The following is a 20,062-nucleotide window of genomic DNA, read 5'->3' on the forward strand; positions in this document are numbered from 1 at the left end:
AGTCACCAAATATTTGTAAATGGAAACATAAACACAGCTAGTCTGATCATACTAGCTAATAGTAAGCTTAATACAAGAATTCCTGAAAAGTTGTAATGTGTACATGAAAACTAATAAAGCTCTTAATTTCACCATAAAGTTTAAAAAGAACCATAAAACCCTTATATGTTTTTCATCTTTCCTAGCCTTCTTTTTCAGCTTTTGCCTTATTTTTTCTTTAGTAAAAGAAATGGTAAACAACTACACATGGGAGAAGATGTATGAGCATTGTATTTCTCCCTTCAGCAGCATCTCCTTTCACCTGGGAATAGGATATGGATTCCCGATTGCTTTGAGCAGCGATTAGTTTTTGTAATGTATACAGCATCGGTTAGTAATCCAATGAAGCAGTAGATACTTAGTAAAAAGTACATCTAAGTGAGCTGATGCTATCGAGGTTTGAGTTACCTGTAGCTCTGAGGTGAGAGAGACTTATGAATGGGCTGCTATGGGGAGAGGAGAACAGGAGAGCGAGATGTGATCCCTCCCCAACGGGACCATCAGGATTCAGTTGCGAGGAGATGCCACGTTGATATAATCCTGCTGCCACCTGTTGTTTTGACTATCCCTAGTTAAATGAAGCACCCAGCAAAGGATCAGTTGTCAAAAAGCAGAGAACAGCTTGGCTGGTAATTAGTGGATTTTGCTTGGCTATTTATAATAACGGATTTTTAAAGAGTCCAGTTTTCCAGTCCTTTTACTTGTTTAGATTCAGAACCACTGACCAGAACCAGTTTATAAATTGGCCAGATTTGGTGCTAAACAGATTAGAAAGGACTTGGCCGAGTACCATTTGGCAGGTGGTTGTCTCCACAGCCCTTCCTTGAATCTGCTGCATCTCATGTGACAATAATAAAAGATTTCATAAACCATCGTTTTCCTCAATATTGCATATAAAATTCTAGAATGAGTGCATGATTTATGCAAGATGTGTGCATTGGCACCTACCGGCAAACGCATCAGGTGCATTGTCATGTTAGTATTTGATTTTATTTATGGATTACCTTTTTCCTTCTCTGTCATAAAACTGAGGGGAAAAAATCCATCACCATTTTCTGTCTAAAACAAACCATAAACAAACTTTTAGGATTCTAAAAGAATTACGCAAAACAAAGCTTTTAAAATCCTCAAGAACTTTCCATTCACAGTAAACATTCATTATACCAGAATTTGGCCTGAATCTAATTTTCCTCTGCTCCCCAGAAGCCTATCCTGAAGAGCAGGGGCAGTGGCTCCTCTTGTCCTCTCACTACAGGATAGGAGGAATGTGCCCACACAGTCCCCTTCACCACCACATCAGCCTGGTGGCTGCTTCATCCCCTGCTGGTTTGAACGTTTTTTACACAAAATAACAGTGGTTAGAAAGAATATATTCTTCGCTGAAGAAATTACCTTTGTATAAGAATTTCCTGTAAATCACAGCTTTTTTTCTGTCAGTTTTTTTTTTTATCAACACTGCTGATTTGGTTTTTTAGAAATCAGGTGAAGTGGGACAAAACTCACCTGACGATTTTTAATTAGTTGTTCTTAAAAAGAGAAGTGCAAAGCAGGTTTGGGGTTGGGTCTTGTTGGGTTTTTTTGAAACAGTTGTACCTCCTTGGTAATTATGAAAGAGCAAATCTGGAAAGCAGAATACACTGTACTTTTCATTACAGTGATTTAGTTAGATTAAAAATGGAAGGGTGGTAGGTTTTGGTAGTTGGACTTCAATCTGATTTTGGTTTTCAATAGGCTTCAGCCAATGAAACAATAAAATTTAACAACAGAGCAGCATATACAGCAAATGCAAGAGTCCACGTGAATTGCCATTTATTTGTTATTGATATGATTCTGTAATGATGTGACCAAAAAGAGAAAAATGTATTATTATTCTATAACCTTAGAATGATTTTCTCTTTTTTTTTTCTTATTCTTTCAAATTAAGGTTGATTTCGTTAGATGAGGAGAGCCATACCAAGGAATCAAACTATTCAGGTATTTTATTTCATGTTCTCATAACTTCATAAATGCTGTAATTTTTTTTTTTTCATTTTTGTTCATTTCATATATGTTCAATTCACCCAGCAAATCCCTACAAATGCATAAAACTTAAAGCCAGGAAGATCTGTTAAACCTAGTCTCTTATATATTATATCCCACTGCATTTCATTCAGTCACCCTAAGATAGGTCAAATATCTTGTCTTCCAAAGCATAATTCTTACATTGGCCATGTCCTCAAGGAAAGGACCTACAGATTAACAGGCATTGAGACAAGGAAAGTATGCCACTTAGCTTGCTAGTTTGTTCCAGTGATTAAACAGGTACGCTGCTAAAAACTTGATGAATTCAGTGGAACCTCTGCCTAAAAGCTAGGCGAAGTCACACCCAGCTGCTGCCAGTGACCTGATGGATTCTTATTACCCAGTGACATGGCCAGGCTCTAATTGGAGGCACACAGTGAAAGAATGGGAAGCAACGGACACAAGTGAGAGGAAGGGAAATTCTGATTACATACTAGGAAAGAAAGTGTTCATGGTGAGGGTGGCAAAGTGCTGGAAAAAGTGCCCAGAGGAACTGTGGAATCTTCATCCATGGACATCTTCAAGACTTGACAGGACACATCCCTGGGAAACCTGATGTAACTTCATAGCTGGCTCTACTCTGGCAAGGGGCTTGGACAAGATAACCCCCAGAGGTCCTTCCAGCCTAAATAATGCCATGGCTTATAGTATACCTTTTTCTACTAAATCAATGGAGAATCCCTTTAATATGTAGTCTTTTATCCCGCATGAAGGTTCTTTAAAAGGTACTACATTAAAATCAAGACACCTTTCACATCTTCATTTCAATAGACTAATCATATTGATGCCTTGAAGATATCTTCTCTAGTCCTTTAAGTTTTTGTTTCCATTCCACTTTCCAACATCCCTTTTAAAATGTGAAATATGTAACTATAAAGACATTTCTGATGTTGGTCTCACCTATCGTGTTTCTAGAAAGTTAGATCACATTTCTGTTTCTATATCCAAGAAGGATATCTCATTTTGCTGCAACATCAAGCTAGAAGTTTGAATTTTAATTTGTTGTTTATCAAGACTTGGTTTCTTTTGGTCACAGCTTTCCAGGACTTATTCTTCCTTTCTGCAGCATGGCTTATATTCTTTATTCCTAGGGATATAACTTCTAAATTAGTGGTATTAAATTCTCCCAGCTCTGACTACAGAAACTGAATGACTGGCCTGAACGACCACCTCTAATAGTCTGTTAGTTGTTTGCACGTTTTTTTCAAGAGTGATTCTGTGTTTGCTTCCAGATGACTGCTAAAGCCATTGAATAGCGATGGATATAACACTAAACCTTGCAGATCTAAACTAGAAACACTTCTACTTTGCAATTATTTCTCTTAACAACTGTTTTCAGACATCTGTTAGTTGTCAGGTCCTTAATCCATTCAATATGTTCATTATAGATATTATGCAGTGCTAACTTTTTAGCTGGAAGGCTAAAGTCAGTGCAAAGTCAAGTTCTTTCTAAACAAGTATCTTTACCAAAGAAAGCTCATAGTTTTGTCAAAGAATGAAATTAGTCGGATATTTTTAACTAGGTCTGCTTTCCATGAAAAAAGCTTTTATTATAGGAGCATTTATTATGCTCGTATGCTTTTCTGAATCCCTTACTGAGTGGCATTCAGTTAATGTTTTGCCTAGGAGTACTGCTGAGCTACCAGCCCATAGTTACCTGCAATTACTTGAGTCACCCTGTTAATTATTGTTGTTGTTTGGGTGGGTTTTGTAATGATGACACAATATTAGGACTTTTCCAGTGTTTTGAAGTTTCACCCATTTTGCAATTATCTCTTTGACAATATATTTTAATATTCTTGGATACAAAATCTGACTTATATTTTCTTAGCAGATGTTTTCTAGGATCTCAGAATCTGAGTTACTTATGGGCTGTAAAATATTTCACCATCGTCCATAATATAAATACCTCATTTTGTCTCTTTCTCCATTGCCCTTTAAAAGGAACTGAAGTATTTTGGAATACTTCTGCCTGCTCTGATAAATTTTTCCATTTCCATACACTAGTGGGTCTGTGCCATTGCTAAGATTTTTTTTTTTTCCTTAAGGTACTCTGTACAGACTAAAGTAATACAGATGTAGTGCTACTAGTGATGGAGCCATGTTTCTTCTAGCTTTCCTCATTAGCTACCTCTACTTTATAACTTCCAATTTTTTATCATTTGCTCTGTATTTTCCTTTAAGATACTATGGGTGTTTTTAAGATTGGCTCCATCATGTTTACCACTGAACCAAGGCAGGCTTTCAGCAAAAATTGTACTTTTTTCATTACAGAATTGTGGCCATCCATATCCCATCTTTCATGAACTTCTCTTTCTTATTTTTTTTCCCTTGCCAGTCAATTTAGTGTTGGGTTTTTCCCCCCTTGCTTTGTGCATTGCCCTTGTATGGAAGCATCGTGTATATTCATCCATGCATGTCTGTGCCTCTCCTATCTATATAGAGTGTAATCAGATGTGATCGTGGGTCCTTAAATGACCAGCTGATTCCAGTGCTGGTGGCACATTTCCAGGCTGTTGTGCTAGTCAAAGTCTTGTTAAAATAATATGATTAAACCAGTAAGCAAGTTGTTCTGTTTCATTTAGTTCTGAACACACCTTGAAGCTTTGCCTGAAAGGGCTTGGCTGTCAATTTTTATTCCTCTATAGAGAATTTTTTGTCTCCTTTCCAGCCTCAAACTTGAGGCTTCCAGCAGATCTACCTTCCAGTTCCGGCAATACTTCATTTGCCCTTATTGCTACAGACTTTGTTGTGTAGGAGCTAGATTTCCTCAACAGTTAATGGGGAGAGAAAGGCATGTTCAGCAGGCAGCTCATCCCTCCTGTTTTGCTACATGTCTTAAATGCGATTAATCACCTGAGGGAGGTGTCTTTCTCTTCACTGATAGATGGAATCTAGATGATTGTTTTGACTCCATATCTAACCTAAAAAACTTGGTCAGAACTTAAGGTAGTTACAGTTTGGGGCATGGTGGTGTTTTTTCACTTCTGATAGTCTATAATCCTCAGCTATACATTTTCCCTCCCTCAGCTATACATTTTCCCTCCTATTGGTCCTAGCCCATTTATTTCCCTGCAGAAGAGGAGATGGTGTTATTATCCTGACCTGGGGTGCTTTGGAGGAAGATTCCTTTTCTCCAGTCCCAAACTTGGTGTCATGAGGAAGAACACGTTGCCAAGGAAGGTGATTTAGGGAGTGATGAGATCCTTTTAGGAGTGATGAGAGCACTTTTGTGCTCTCTACTGGCCTGTTTAAATACAAATGTCTAAAAGAAGTGTCTGTTTCTGGAGCACAGCAGAGACCTGCCTGATTCTTGCAGTTGCCTCAGTTGGGTGCACTCAGCCTGGAGATGGGCTAGTGTGGAAGGCAGTGATTTAAAGGAAGGTTCCCCCTCAGGTTATTATTTGGAAATTTGCCTCACTTCTTAGAAATAGGTCTTACATCTCGAGACTTTCATCCATTGTGGCCAGGTCCATTTTAAACATGCATACCAACAACCATTGCATGTTGATCTTACAGTGACATTGTTTATAACCGTGGTCTTGTGCCAAGTGCAATTTGACATGTTTATGGATCTTGATTGCAGCTGACAATGGCAAGGATGTCATATCCACGTTACAAGGAAATTGTAACCACAAGCAGAACTCAGGTGAAGAAACTTAAGAAAACTACCTTTAGATGCATACGTACTGATTGTCAGTGTACTGCAGATCTTCCTTTGTTGGTTTTCTTTTTTTCTTTTTTCTTTTTTTTCTTTTTGTTGTTTTTTTTTTTTTTTTGCTTTTAGGTGCCATAGATGACTTATTAGACCTGCAACCTGAAGAAAATGGTATGAAACATTTGTGCATGCCTGTTTCATCTGCATTTCAATTACAAGCACCAAGTATAATTTTAATCTTAGATGTTAATTTTTCATAATCTGAAAGGTTGATGTATTTATGAATGAAATTTTTCAGCTGCAGTATTTAAACAGTGTTAAAGGAAACTCAACTTCATCTACATGCAGAGGCACTGTTCCTAATATTATAATACGAACTAAACCTTGCTCGGGATAAAACACATTGTAATAGGTGATTCCAAGTTAGGTATACTAGACTATATTGCATTTGCCCCAGGGAAGCAGGTCCCACTGTAAACCTCACCCCTCCTATAACATTTCACAAACTTTTCTTTTTGGTTCTTTAGTTGTTGTATCACAACCCTTGGCAATATGCTAGTAACCGCAAGATTTTGTATCAGGAATTTACCTATCAGAAACAAATGAATTAGTCCTCTTGAAAAAAATAAAAGAACTGGTGACTTCTTTCAGCCAGATAGTTAATTAAATCTGCTGTGCTGTTCTCATATACGCATGAGAAAGCAATCTTTCATCCCAGGCTCTACTGCTATCCTTATGCTTTTGTTAGATCAGTGCCAGCTCAAGGGGATGTGCTGTTTATTTCTAAAGGGTACTGTTTTGCCGTGTAACATATGAAAGATCGGACCAAAAGTTTTACATTGAGTTTTCATGTGCAGTAAGAGCCTTACACATGGTTTCTCATTTGCTCTTCACTCGTTTATTAAGAGTGAGTAAAAAAACTCTCAACAACAACAAAAACAACTGTGGCAAGTCAAAAAGCAAGTAGTAAATCAGCAAAGAAAAAAATCCCTCTTTGCGGTTTACACAGTCAGACCGAGAGTGTTATTTGGGGTATTTAAGGCACTGCCTTCATGGTGGGTGAGGAGGAGAGCATTCGCAAACACCTCAACTTTGGATTTGTCTCTTGTACTGTGGGGAAATTACCCATGTGGGGAATCACCCATGAAGGCAGAAACAGCGAAAGTTCCTCAGCTGCCTGTGCAGAAGCAGCCCTAATCTGTGGATAGATAAGGTAATGATGACTTCTTTTCTGTGGTTAATAAAAAAGGTCAGTGCATGTCTGATAGTGGCCTTTTTTCTCCTGGTTTTCTTCTTACTCAGTTCCATTCCTTGTTGGACCATCTTAGTGGAGATACAGATAATGCATACACTTATTGGTCATACAAATTTAGCTATGTCAGTTAGAAGGCTACTTTTTTTTTTCTTTAGTCAAATAGTTAAATCAATACGAAAGCAGTTGTGGTGCAGCTTCATCAGATAAGGATGGCTATGTTAATATTACAATATCAGCCATTTACCCTAATTTTACACACTAGCTAGCTTTAGGCTAAGGAATATTGTATTATTTTAAGTTCAGCAGTATAGTTAGAGGTACAATTTTGTGTGCGTTTCAGAAGGAAGTCTTTATCCTGTGTTTCCGATCATGTATCATAGTAAATATTTTCACTTTCTCTTTGCATTTAGTTTTTTTAAATACCAGCAAAATGAGGCATGTTTGCAAAGGAATATGAGCACTGCTAGAGGCTTGTTCAAACAACCACGAAAAAGAATATAGTGACATTGTTTTCTCAGTGTTTTATCGGGAGTTTTGGGGGTTTTCTCGTGGACATTTATAAGTTTAGAGGCAGCATGTGCAGACAAAGAAAGGATGTTGACTATGAAAGTGGGCAGTGAAAACAGAAAAACAGGAAGAGAAGTAATAGAAGATTTACGGGTGAGGTGAGAAAGTCCATATCATTCTAGTAATCTGGCAGAGGTACCACACAAGTAATATCTCGATACGCAAGACTGGTTTCAAGATAACCTTTATTGCAGACAAGAGTAGAACTTACTGCTGCTTACTTGAGGCAGCCTGAGCATAAGCACCACCCTATCCTCCCCTGCCCTGGGTGCATCGTCCCTGCAGGAAGATCAGAAAGACTGCCAAGATGTGTCACTCCTCTGATGGTGTGGTGGTCATACGCACTACAGCAAGACCTAACTGCTCTTCAGATGTATAGCTAGATGTTGTGCTTGCTCCCCCAGTAAAAATGAGACTACTGCAGTTGGGATACCCAGATGAAGCAGAGCTTTGCTCTGAGCTGTGTTGCTGCAAAGCCTTTGTTCCATTGTAGTAAATGTCATTTGTGGTTAGGTACAGTGTTGGCGGTATGCCTTAGCAGATCTGTTGTGCTCGCTTTGCATCTCCCCATGTAAGCCTTCGAAGTTCATGAAGGGGCCTCCTGAAAGCGGCTTTGAGATGGTGATGCCCCACAGAGATCAGAGTTCTTAAGTGCCTTTGAAATAGCAGGTGTCTTTCCCCTGTGGAAGGATTTACCTCTCTGCCTCACCTGCTGAATAGCGAGAGATGTGGGGGAATTGTAGGTGCTTTGGACAACCTTAACATTCTCTGCTGTTTATCTGAAGATGGGAAAGCAGCCTGAAAATTCATGAGAACAAATTGTTTTCTATGGTATTTCAGTTACAGTCTAGTGGGAACATCAGGAAAATTGACTTGTTTGTGGTGTTTCTATTTCTAATTTTTGGGCCCTGGCAGGGAGTTCAGAGGTATATAAAAATGTGAAAGGAGCTGAATCTCAGAACTGACTTCAGTAATGAATAAAATCCCTATATTATGTGTTGGATTATTTGTTTCTTAGTACGTAGGTGTGTATGTTGACTCATCAGCCTATTTTAAAACACTTTCATGCTTTTTTTTCTCTTCTGATTCATCTTCAGCCATTTCATTGTATATTATTACAGCTGTTAAAATGGAACTTGTCTGAGAAGGCCATTGCATTTAAATAAAATGGCCTGTTGCAACCACTTTGCTACCGTAAGTCTTTTATCCCAACCCAAAAGGGTTAAAAACATCTTTGCAAGTTGTATGCAACTCGCAGAGCTCAGCTGATCTGTCCAAACTTTGGAAAACTGAAGTTGCTTTTGTGCCTTACCACAAGTTTGAAACAAGCGTAATTAAGATAAACTGATCTGGGTTTCAGTAACGTAACATTATCAACATTGTTAACCACCATTTTTGTCCTCTGCATACTCCCACAGTGGAGCTCTAAATGTTTCCAAGTGAAATAGCAGTCGGGGTTCCTTGACAATTCTTTCACTCTCCAAATATTTTGTAAGCTAGAGAAAAGGATTATGATCCTGGTTACAAGCTTCTTGTATTTTATATAACTATTTAACGTTTCTAAAATAGTAAAATTTGTTTTTAAGGGGTAATGGCGCAAGTGATCGAAGAGCTGCTTTGGTTGCAGTTCTGGTGCTAGAAAATCTAGCAAAGGGAGTCAGAAGGAAAGTGGCCCCAGTTATTTCTCAGCAGCCCGAGAGAGGCAAAAAAGAGTTACTACACTATTGAACAGTGTAGAAATCTCACTCTGTGTAGAGTGACCTGTTCTCATGGGGAAATGCCCCAGTAATTCAAGCATTGGTCAGAAAGTCATAAAGGTCATCTTAAGTATGTTCTCACAAAATTCTAGAATAAACCCCAAGTCTTATTTATTTTCAGTTTATATCAATCTTATTTTTTTTTTGCTGACAGTTTTATATAATGCTTCAAAAAGCAACATAAAATAGTCTTCTCCAATGTTTTAAATATTAGACTATGTAATGATTTTGGTGTGGTTCTTAACAGATTTTTAAGCATACTTGTATTGTTTTTAATGAGAAATAAGTTGTAACAGCAGTGAGGTTATCTAAGATAACCAAGGAATTATTTGTCACGTAAGCTACGAGCCCAGATGTCCAAGAAAATTTGGTTTAAAAGAGAAAACAACAAATATTCATGCCAAAAAAATCCATCTCATTTAACATGCAAACCCTAGATTGGATGTTTTAAAAAGGTTCCCTCTTTTTGTTGTTTGTCTAAAAAAAATATTTATCTTGACTCTTGTTCTGAGACAGCTTCAAAGGATCAGTTTGTGAGGTCCTTGGAGTCAGAACCTGGTGATAAGGATGACATGGTATTGCTGAATGAGATCCTCAACGCTTCCTCCCTGGATGAGGGGGAATTCAGCAAAGAGTGGACAGCTGTGTTTGGACAGGTTGCACTTGCTGATCTCACTATGAACTCTTCAGTTGGAGATGTGGAGAACACTTCATCGTCTGTGGCACCAGCACCATCGGGTTTCTTGCCCTCACAGCTGTTAGACCAAAACATGAATGACTTGCAGTCGTCTTTACATGGTGAGAGCTCATCTTGCTCTGTTTGCATTTTGGTTTTAAGTTTTAGAGTATGGCTTTCTGCTATGTAGAAGTGTGGTGACAACCTATGTTGTGCCACAGAGGCAGAAACCCTGAAGTTAAAGCAGAGTGGCCTGGAGAAGAAGACGTGAGTAGCATTTTTTTTTTCCTACCCCTGCTCATTCAGTGTTTGTGAATGAAGTACCCTAAAGCCTGAAGTCAAAATTACTGTCTTGAATATTTTCATTGAGCTTCCTGAAATGTTCTGTAGGCCTTTGGAGACATTGTTTTTTTCTGCAACAGAAAATCTGTTTGAGTGGGTTCTACTGTTTAAATCACAACTGCTGTCTCTGTTAAGGGGCCAAAGAACCAAAAATGATTACTGTATTTTGTCTGGGAATACTATTTTTAAACAACTTAGTGAAAATAGATGGCATTCATTCATTTTTTTTCTTTTTTTTTTTCCCATCATCCCATACTGTTATGTGTAGGGATATGGGTAAGGTAGAATGGGTTGTCTCATCCTAGCAACAGAACAGGTGGATTCCTCTTGTAGGCAGGTTACCTACTGATGCAGGTAACAACTCTTTCTCTCTGCAATTCATTTTCTTGGGTTTTCCAAGCTGCTGCTGGGAAGAGAGGAAAGAAAGAGCGTAACTAAGGCAGAGCTTTCCTGCTGCTGCTTTGGCCTTGAGGCAGGGATGGAGGAAGGCAGGCTGGTGACAACCAGCCAACAGCAACTACCTTCGTCCTCCCTACAGTCCGGATAGATTTCTCCTAGGACTTTACAAGCTGGAGGAGGAGCTTGCCTTTTTGGGCTCTGTCCAAAGTCATTTAAATCTCATTTGAGGAAGAGTGATGGAGGAAAGTCTAGCAGACTGATTCCATCCTGAAGACTGCTTCTTGGAACCCATGCAACTGGTACAATCATACATGATGTAAAATGACCTGTGACATTTTGGCAAGAATAAGAAAGTCAAATTTACCTTATAATTAATACAGCTACCACCACCACACCCAAAGCAAGATATTTGGATTCACTGACTTCAACACTTAGGTGGAAACCAGGGGAGCGACATTTGCAATGATGCAGTGTTTTAGATGTATTTTTATGATGAGGTACGTACATGTATGAGTATGATTCATAGTGTGAAGAGGGACTGGAATAGTGTAGGATTTGACCTTATAAAATATAAGCTAAAAAAATCATGAGGTTTAGTCATTGCATTGTCAAATTAAACAGTTTGTGACCAGAAGCAGACATGGTATGTATTGAAAGGGGAAAAGGGAACAATGGAAAATACCTTTCTTGATACAGAGACATAAACAGATTTTAAGCAAATTTCTGAAAATAGCAACAGAAATATTATGGGATTGATCTTTTTTTCCAGAGTTTTTACATGTTTTTAAATATAAACATGTTTTTGAAGGAAAAGTATTTTTGAGGTGTAAATGGTAATCAGGGCTGGGTATCCTTTCTGAGGTTTTTGTTATCCCTCTGATTTGCACAAGACACTGGCATTGGCTGTGCTGTTTGCACTTCAAAATCAGAACTCAAGTATGTTGCCTTCAAGAAATACCAGAAAGGGAAAATCCATTCCAGTCAACATGGTATCCCAAAATCTTTTTGAAAAAGAATAAATATGTATTGGAAGAATAAACTATGTGGGTGTTTTCAAATGGATGTCCAGGGTTTTGGCAGAAGATCATGGTAATTGATCTATTGGCATTTGAAAAGTCAGAGCTAATCAGCTGAATAATTGTATCTGATAATCAGGATGTTCCAAGCTAACTCTAGTTGCCAAGTAAAACGCATTATTTAAACTAACTTTCATAGAATAATTTTCTTTTTAAGTTTTTTCTTTTTATTTTTCATCAGAAGGTGAATTTCTGCCCATTTTATATCTTGTGAAATCTCAACTTTAATCTTAAACTCCGTTTCATTGCACAGCGCTTCTTCCATGATTTGACATTGTCAATAAATTTGGAAACAGGAGACTTTTTTAAAAAAGAAAACCAAAATACTAACTGCAGGATAAACATATCTAAGCATACAAGTTAAAAATATTAGAATATATGAATTATGGATATTTTTACTGAGGACTTGATACATATCCTACACTTTTTTTTCCCCTAATTGGTAGGATTCTTAATAATTATTTGGTGTGAAGTGCTACACTGGAGCCTCAATGTTACATACTTCCTGTGTGAATTTGGCCTTAAGACCATAAAGATTCTTAAAACTCACATGCTTAACTTTAAGCACATTAACTTTTCTATTAACTTCAGTGGGATTACTTACTTATTTTACGTTAAGCACACTCATAAATCTTTGGGGCTTTGTTTTCTCTCTGCCTCAGATCTTAATCTGTAAAACAGGCACAATGCTATGCAGGTTATAAACTGTTACGGTCAGGAATTCCCAGCTCAGAGTTTTCTCTGGCTGTATTTATAGGCGGGATCTAGCACAATGGGACTTTGAATTGCTATGGGACTACCAGGTGCTGGTTTAAAATACATATATATATAAAAATGTATATACATGTTAGAAAGAAACCATGGTCCCAACAAGTCTTTTAGATTCCCCTCCAGATACAGCTTTGTAGTTTGGTTGCCTTTCCGCTTTTTCAGAGAGCATTGGCTTTCTCTTTCATGATGTTTATGGCCTCGTTTACTTACTTATTCATACCAGTAAGAGCTCCTCTTTATCTTACCTACATGTGCATATATTCTAGTCGGTAAGAAACCATGCAGCTCCCCGTTTCCATTGCTAAATTTAATTGTGGTAACGTTTGTGAAGATGCTAGCTGAAGAGTAAGCTGTTTGGTTTTCTTGCTGTCTCAGCAATTATCTTTTGTCTAGTCACATCACGAAGCCGTCCTGTGAAGAGGCAAACCAGAACAGGCTTAGGGCCAACAACTGTTTTCAAATCGATGGGCTGCACTGTGTTTTTGAAAGGCAAAGCTGTTCTCTGTAGCTCACTATGAGTGGACGCTAAAAACATAATTCATGAAAGTATTTAATAAAAATTCTGTTTAAGTCTTTCCCAGTACCTTCATAGATGGCCAAGTTCATTACAAAAGCATCACACGTTTTCCGGAGCATTTTTGGTTGGATGTTTTTGTTGCTGCTGTTAGGTTCTTTTTGTGTTCTAAGTGGTACTTGAGCTACCTGCGTTTCAATGAGCAGAGAACCAGACCGCAGCATCTCTCACCGACTTCCTACTTACCCAGCCTTAGTCCAGGGACTCAAAAGGAGAGCTCCAAAGGAGTTAACTCCTCTGCGGTGTCCCGCTCTGTGGTCTGCCTGTCCCATCAGTGTAAACGAACATCAGTGAGGTCTCCAGGAGCCAAGTCCTGATCTCACTGAAGTCACTGGGAATTGCACAGAAAGTTTCTGGGCAGCACTCCCATTCATTTCTATGAAATTAGGATTTGGCACTGTTTGTTTAAGCCGCTCAATTTATCCGTTGCCATCCATTGACATATTAAAACACTTTATCGCAATACATCTGCAAACAAATGAAAGCGTTACAGTTTTCTGCAGTTGTGTTTAACGTCCTCTGCCATTCCCCTCTGTTGTAACACAAGCAGAGAAAGTGCCTGGAAAAGCATGCTATTCTGAAGCATTAATGCCATGGGTTTAATTATTTATGATTCCAGTTTACTTATTTGAAAGTTTAAACTCTAAAAATCTCATTTTCAGGGCGCACAGGCTAGCTTCTAAGCCTTTACCACCTTCGCCTAGAACAAATATATATGAGCCCTCTGCATCCAGATTTTGAATAAGTTTTTGATTTGTTTCCTTAGAGATACAGAGGATGTTTGTGGCTTTAAATTTCCTTCCTAATTCATGTGATTTTTTAGAAACACTCTTCCTGACTCTTTTTAATAACACAGCTTGGGCTTCAGGCCTTTTTTAGTCAAGGTAAGATCAGAGAGCAATGAGAATAATCTGTTAGAGAGAGGAAGGGTTTATGTGACTTATGTGGCTGTTACAGTAACCGTCAGGATGCTGGGTACCAATATCTGACAGGGGTCTCAAAAGAGGAGAAAGTAAGGGGAAGAAGAACAAAGAGAGTAACAGAAAAGGATGAGAAAACAGGAACTTACAGAAAAAAGAGACTAAATAAGGAAATACTAGCTGTGTGCACAGATGAATATCCTGTTTGTGATACTGCAGAATTAACTATCCGAGTTCCCTGAGATGGATGCCTGGATGGATGGATAATTAATAAGGTCACACTTAAAGGAGATATTGAAATTAGAAATATGTCCTCCAGTCCTTTAAATGTGATAAAGCATAAGAATTTTAACTGTCTTAAGCCAGGGACAAAAATGCTCCGTTTTTTCCTAATATGTTTCTGTGGTATGCCACCCCTAGTTTATCTGGCCTAGCTCATCTGGCCTCATTAACTGTATTTATCATTACTCTTTTGTGGCTATGGAATACGCATGTAAGAACAAAAAATTGTGAATACCCAGTTTTACTTTTTCCTGTATAGTTACTCTCTTAGATGAAGAACAAAAAAATACTCCATTAAAATCTAGTTTTAAGTTAACTCGAAGTAGTGCATCTTTGAATTCTTCAAAGCGTTTTGCAAGAAATTATTTTTTTCAGAATTAATCTTTTCAAAATTAACTAAAAAATCTAGGATCTCCAAATATTTTTTTTTCTAGAACAGTTGATGGCATGAAAGTCTTTGGATCTGTAAAAGTAAAGAATGGTGGAAAAAATGTTTAGTTATGTTTGATATTTTCACCCAAATGTAAGTGATATTTTTCTCCCTAGAGCTATGCTTAACTTGATTACTGCACTGGCTTTCCTGTGAACAAGTATTAACTGTGATTGGATAGAAGAAACAAGAAAAAAATCTTTTTTTAGCCAGGTTAAAGGTTTGAAAAGGGTACAGTTGCCTGAATCTGGAGGTGATGAAACTGATCCACAGATACTCTCTTCTCAAGGATGTTGCTCGTCTGCAGCATCTGACTGCTGATTTCTTGTACGGGAGCGAAGATACAAACGGCCGTCACCGTAAATGTAGTATGCTGCTCCGTCTTCTGGTGTGAGCATTTTGCTGCCAGGCAGTGGGGGTGTCAGAGTTAACAAAGTCATTCTTCTCGCTAATGCCGCTGAATTCTTGAATTGTAGGATGGGCAGCGAACAGTGTGAACCCACCGCCTGTACCGCAGCCAGCACAGAAACCAAACAGCCTGAATGTGAATGCTAACAAGACGCCCATGAAAGGTGATACAGTCATGTATTTTTTTCAGTTACGTTGCTTTTCCTTTTCAGCTGTGACTCGTGTGTCTTACCAGTCTTCTCAGTTGCTTTGTCATAATAAAACCTATTTATGTAGTAGTTATATGTCAAGAACCATGTGCTCGCTAATGAATTACTCTGTTTCAGCATTGACTATGTGTATGATATGTGTGTGTATTTGGTAGGCTTCAGTGCTAGTATTATGTCAAAAGAGTAATTTACTATACAAGGAGGGAGCTGAAACTACAGTTTCATTTACTACTTTAATTTTGAGTCACACAGAACAGCATCTGCATGCACTTTGGCTAAGATAAACAGTGTTTTGAAGCTCTAGGAGGACATTGCGGCTAAAATACAGGCTACTGATAAGGCAGAAGAGCCCTAATTGCAAATGTTGTTGATAACTTGTATCGGTAATCATCTGTTTGAAACTTAATTCACTTCTTGCAACTGACTCAAGAGTGCATAGTCCTGCCATCTACTGAGACAGAGCCTGGCTGATTTTTACTAGGGTTTTCTGGATAAGTGAACCAGAAATGTGTTGAATCCTTACTGCCAGTTTGTAGCTACATCAAAAATGTTCAGTGCAGAAGAAAGGAGCAATATGTATTCCTCCCCCTGCCTCCTGGGATTAAAAGACCGACATGTTTCAGCCAGCAGAAAAAGAGGGTTAAGATGTTTTGGAAACTGTTTTGGGAAATGAGTGTGATGCCACAGCTCCAGTACCTTCATCAGAAAAAGGAACAGCCTTCAGCTACTTTTAAATCTGTGTTTATGAAAGTGGCAGATACTCCAGCCCTGCAGACACCAAGATGAAAGTCGTGCCAGACGGAGCCTATTTTGTCCATAGATTCCTTGTTTCACAAAGAAGCTTTCATGCGACCTTTTCTCTCTGAGTGAAAGAGAACATCGTATTTCACTATCAATGTAATATATGTGCTATAATAAGCACAGGGTCACAAAAAAACAAAGCAAGTGGTGATGTACCTTCTTTAAGCAGCCAAAGTGACCTCATCTTTAACTTGAACATCTGCCCTTTTGGAATAAGAGAAGGTAGGAGACCTCTGTGGCATCTGTATGTCAATTTAGACACTTAGATGCAGTAATCCAGCTGCTGTTGGAACACATTCCTGGTTCACATTTGTTTATATCCATCAAAAAATATACCCCAATATTAGAAGCTGAACTTGGGACTGGCTATCAAAGTACCCCCTCTCCCTCCAGCCAATACCTTCCCATTTAAACTTCATTCCAGATGAGTAATGACCTTGTGTGGTCCTACACATGGGGACAGAACAGTCACATGAACTGGATTTAGGCAAAGGAATTTAGTCCTGTAAGAGAGGTTGAAAGTAAAATTTGCCTTCACTTTCCTTTTACTTTTTTGCAGGCATGCATGTGCACACACAAATATAATACCTTTCATGAAACAAAGCTAGACAGAGGGAGATTGTTTTTATTTTTAATTAAAGTGTTCCTGTACTTACCATGGCAGGAGCCATATAAAATACACAGGCAGACAGATGTAAAACATTCATTCATACTAAAAGTTCCATATTCTATTAAAGGTAGTGTTTTAAAATACCATCACTCATTCAGGTTTTCCTGTCAGAAGTGCCCTTAGTAATAAATTAAACAACAGCGTGGCGTTTGTTTGACCTCAGTCAAACATTCAGTCAGTTTTGTTTTAAAATAGCTGACAAGTCTGTACTTTTTTCTTTTCTTTCTTTCTTTTTTTTTTTTTTTCCAGAACCTACAAAGAATCCTAAAGACTTGACTGCCTGGTTCAGTCTCTTTGCTGACCTTGACCCGTTATCCAATCCTGATGCTGTTGGGAAAACTGATAAAGAACACGAATTGCTTAATGCATGAGTCAGCTGCCCATGGTAACTCACATTCTTCCATTCATCAACACTGTTTTGGGGTTTAAAAAAAAATAAATGAAAATTAGTATGCTGTTGTGAAACTATAAAGTATGTGCCATGATAATAAAACTAAAGGGAACGAATCCCCTTTTATATAGGTACAGTTATTTGCTCTTGTTTTGTATAAAGAGTTCGCATTTATTTTCTACGTGGATTTACAAAAATGAGGTTAAGAATTAGGGCAGATTTCTTGCCAAAATAGATTATCTGCTGAAACACTGTCTTTGCCTGAGGTGATGCGGAGCTAAAACTGGAGTTAAATACAAATTGCAAACCTATTTTTTTAAAATGTTTCTTGAGTAAATAAAAAAAAAAAAATAAATCGTGTAACTGAGGCGGCTGCATGAGTCAAACATCTATCATGTATGCAGTATATATATTACTACTATGTTAAGATATCAACTGAATTTGTTTTGTTAGTACTCACAGTGAAAAATCTGTGCGGGGGCTAATTATTGAAGAAACACATTTGGGTCTGTGCAGCCGTGGAAATTGTGCCCTTTCTGATTTAACTTCTTAGACAAACTGCACTACACGAACAGAAGTCGTGCCCAGCAGGCTTCTTTTCTGAGGTTTTTCTCCATTGCACCAACAGAATTTGCACTTGTTTGCAGAAGTTTCTTGCAACTGATGCTTTACCATGCCTTCAAAACATCCATATTTCTGTTCGGAGTATTTTTCATCCAATTTATTTCTGAAGCATGTGTTATTTTGAGCTTGTTGTAACATTAACTCTTTAATAAAATGATTTTGACAAAAAAAGACCTTTTATTCCCACTGGAATGCTGGTGTGCTGTTGAATTGGTACGTAACAAGCATCTGAAGGTAAAACATATGACTAGTTTTTAGAAAGTACCTAATAATTCATATCGTTATCTCGTGCTGTTTCTGAGTAGTAATCCAGTAGGACAGCAAGAAAATTGGAACTCACTCAATGTCCCTTTGCCGCCCCCCTCTCCTTGTACAGCAAAGGAAGGTGAAAAGGATGTGTCAGCAGCCACTTAAGATCAGAAGTTCTGCGTATTTGCTCTAGGTACTGTATAAGACCTGCACTGCAATTTATTGTATTTAGCCTTTTTTAATTCATTTTCCTTTTATGTTGGTGAAGTTTTTCACTACCAGTCAGCTGTACACGCAGTTAATCCTTGCCTCATGGTCTATTAGATAACTAAGTAAATGCATTGGAAACCTGAAAATAACTATATAAATACAGAAGTTAACCGAACTGACCTGCTTCTTCTGGAATGCAGCAGAACATCATTTGATGGCCGCGCTGGGCAGCATTAATGTGCATTTGATACCTCATCTGACTGAATCCTCAGCACGTTTTAAATACCTCTGTCCAAAACCGTAGAGTTCAAAATCACACCCCATAGCCTGGAATTCTCAAGGTACAGGGAAGTTCTTCAGGTGTGTAGCAGTATATTTCCACAATGTATAATGGGAGAGGATGTATAATGGGAAAGCCCACCCAGGTCCCCAGCACTGAGGCAGGTAATTAAGACGTGGAAGCTGATGTAGACATGGATGCCTAATTGTTTCTGAAGATCAAACTTGATTTCTCCCCCAGTATTTTCTACTGTTTGTTACCGGCAGCTCCTTGCTCAATAAGCCATCTTTTCGGAGATGTGTATCTTTCTTGAGCGTGAGGGGGGAGCCTGAACTCCTGACTTCGGGCTGCAGCCTCTGGCAGTAAATAAGGCATCTACACAAAGTGGATTAACTGGGAAATACCTAAGATTTACGCTGGGGTGCACTTAGACTTAACGAGTGCTAGTTTGCACTCATAGCACAGGATGTTTGCCCAAAATCCTCTTCATCTCAAACTGTAATTATCAGCAATGCCAAAAATGTCAGGAGCTGAAGGGATAGACAGGCTGCTGGCATTTGCAGCTCAGCTTGGTTACCACTGAAATCATTAAACAGATTCTTGCAACTTTAAGCAAGTCTGTGGTTGCTAAACTTGCTCTGGACTATGTTTGTCTCACTAGCTGTTAGAAAACACGCTTGTAGACGAGCCACTGTAGCATTTTTCGTAGCTAATGCGGTTGGTCAGGATAAAAGCAAAGAGGAGGCCATAGCGACTTCAAAACGGCTAATTCGCTGTTCTTTAAGATTCAGAAAACGGTTCGTGTTTGTTTTTTAGGTCACAAATTCTAGACTTTCAGGATTAAAGAGAAAAAAAAAAAAGGAAAAAAGTCTCAATTATTAGCACAATTAAGGGCATTGCACAAGTTCAGCTGACGATGTTTTGAATCCTCATCAAGTTTTTAGGTAGAAAACCCAGCTGAACGATCTTCCCTTTTACACAAGAGAAACCACGGCTGCAGGGTTTTTTCCTTCCTCTCCCTCCTCTCAAACTGCACTAGCAATTAGTTCAAGTTATGCATTAATTTCTTTTAATATGTAATTTTTAAAATTAATGTTAGCTTTGAATTCTTAGTCTTTAGCCTGTGCAATTTTTTCGCACTTTCAAATGAAAAAAAAAAAAAAAGGAGCCAGAGGTGATTAAAATATAATTAATTTTGCTTAAAGGAAAGCAGTTGAAATCCCTGTGTACGGTGCGTTGTTATCGCGAACGTTTATCGAAGCTGAAAACTAGAGCAAGAAAGTTAACACCCTGCAAATAGGCGTTTTTTCAGGCAAAAAAATCTTAATTGCAGAGTTACAAACAATGCTTCCCTACTACTCCTGAAGCGTATGGCGTGCGCTTCTCAGGGGCCTGGGCTGCAGAGGAACCGCG

General features: G+C 38.3%; 1 protein-coding gene across 5 annotated transcripts in view; it reads left to right on the top strand.

Annotated features, from left to right (window-relative positions):
• Nucleotides 1-18,081, top strand: part of ICA1 (islet cell autoantigen 1) — a 72,923-nt gene extending 54,842 nt beyond the window's left edge. For 2 of the 5 annotated variants that reach the window (XM_054192270.1, XM_054192265.1), the window contains 6 exons: nucleotides 1,964-2,013; nucleotides 5,687-5,749; nucleotides 5,888-5,929; nucleotides 9,854-10,135; nucleotides 15,284-15,379; nucleotides 17,145-18,081. In XM_054192270.1, the coding sequence (XP_054048245.1) occupies nucleotides 1,964-2,013; nucleotides 5,687-5,749; nucleotides 5,888-5,929; nucleotides 9,854-10,135; nucleotides 15,284-15,379; nucleotides 17,145-17,266 (655 nt within the window). In that variant the 3' untranslated portion in view covers nucleotides 17,267-18,081. The remainder of the gene's footprint in view (nucleotides 1-1,963; nucleotides 2,014-5,686; nucleotides 5,750-5,887; nucleotides 5,930-9,853; nucleotides 10,136-15,283; nucleotides 15,380-17,144) is intronic. The other 3 variants (XM_054192266.1, XM_054192267.1, XM_054192268.1) reach the window with 3 other exon arrangements.
• The last annotated feature ends 1,981 nt before the right edge of the window (nucleotides 18,082-20,062 follow it).

Source organism: Rissa tridactyla, chromosome 2 (assembly GCF_028500815.1).
Source record: "Rissa tridactyla isolate bRisTri1 chromosome 2, bRisTri1.patW.cur.20221130, whole genome shotgun sequence".
Taxonomy (NCBI): domain Eukaryota; kingdom Metazoa; phylum Chordata; class Aves; order Charadriiformes; family Laridae; genus Rissa; species Rissa tridactyla.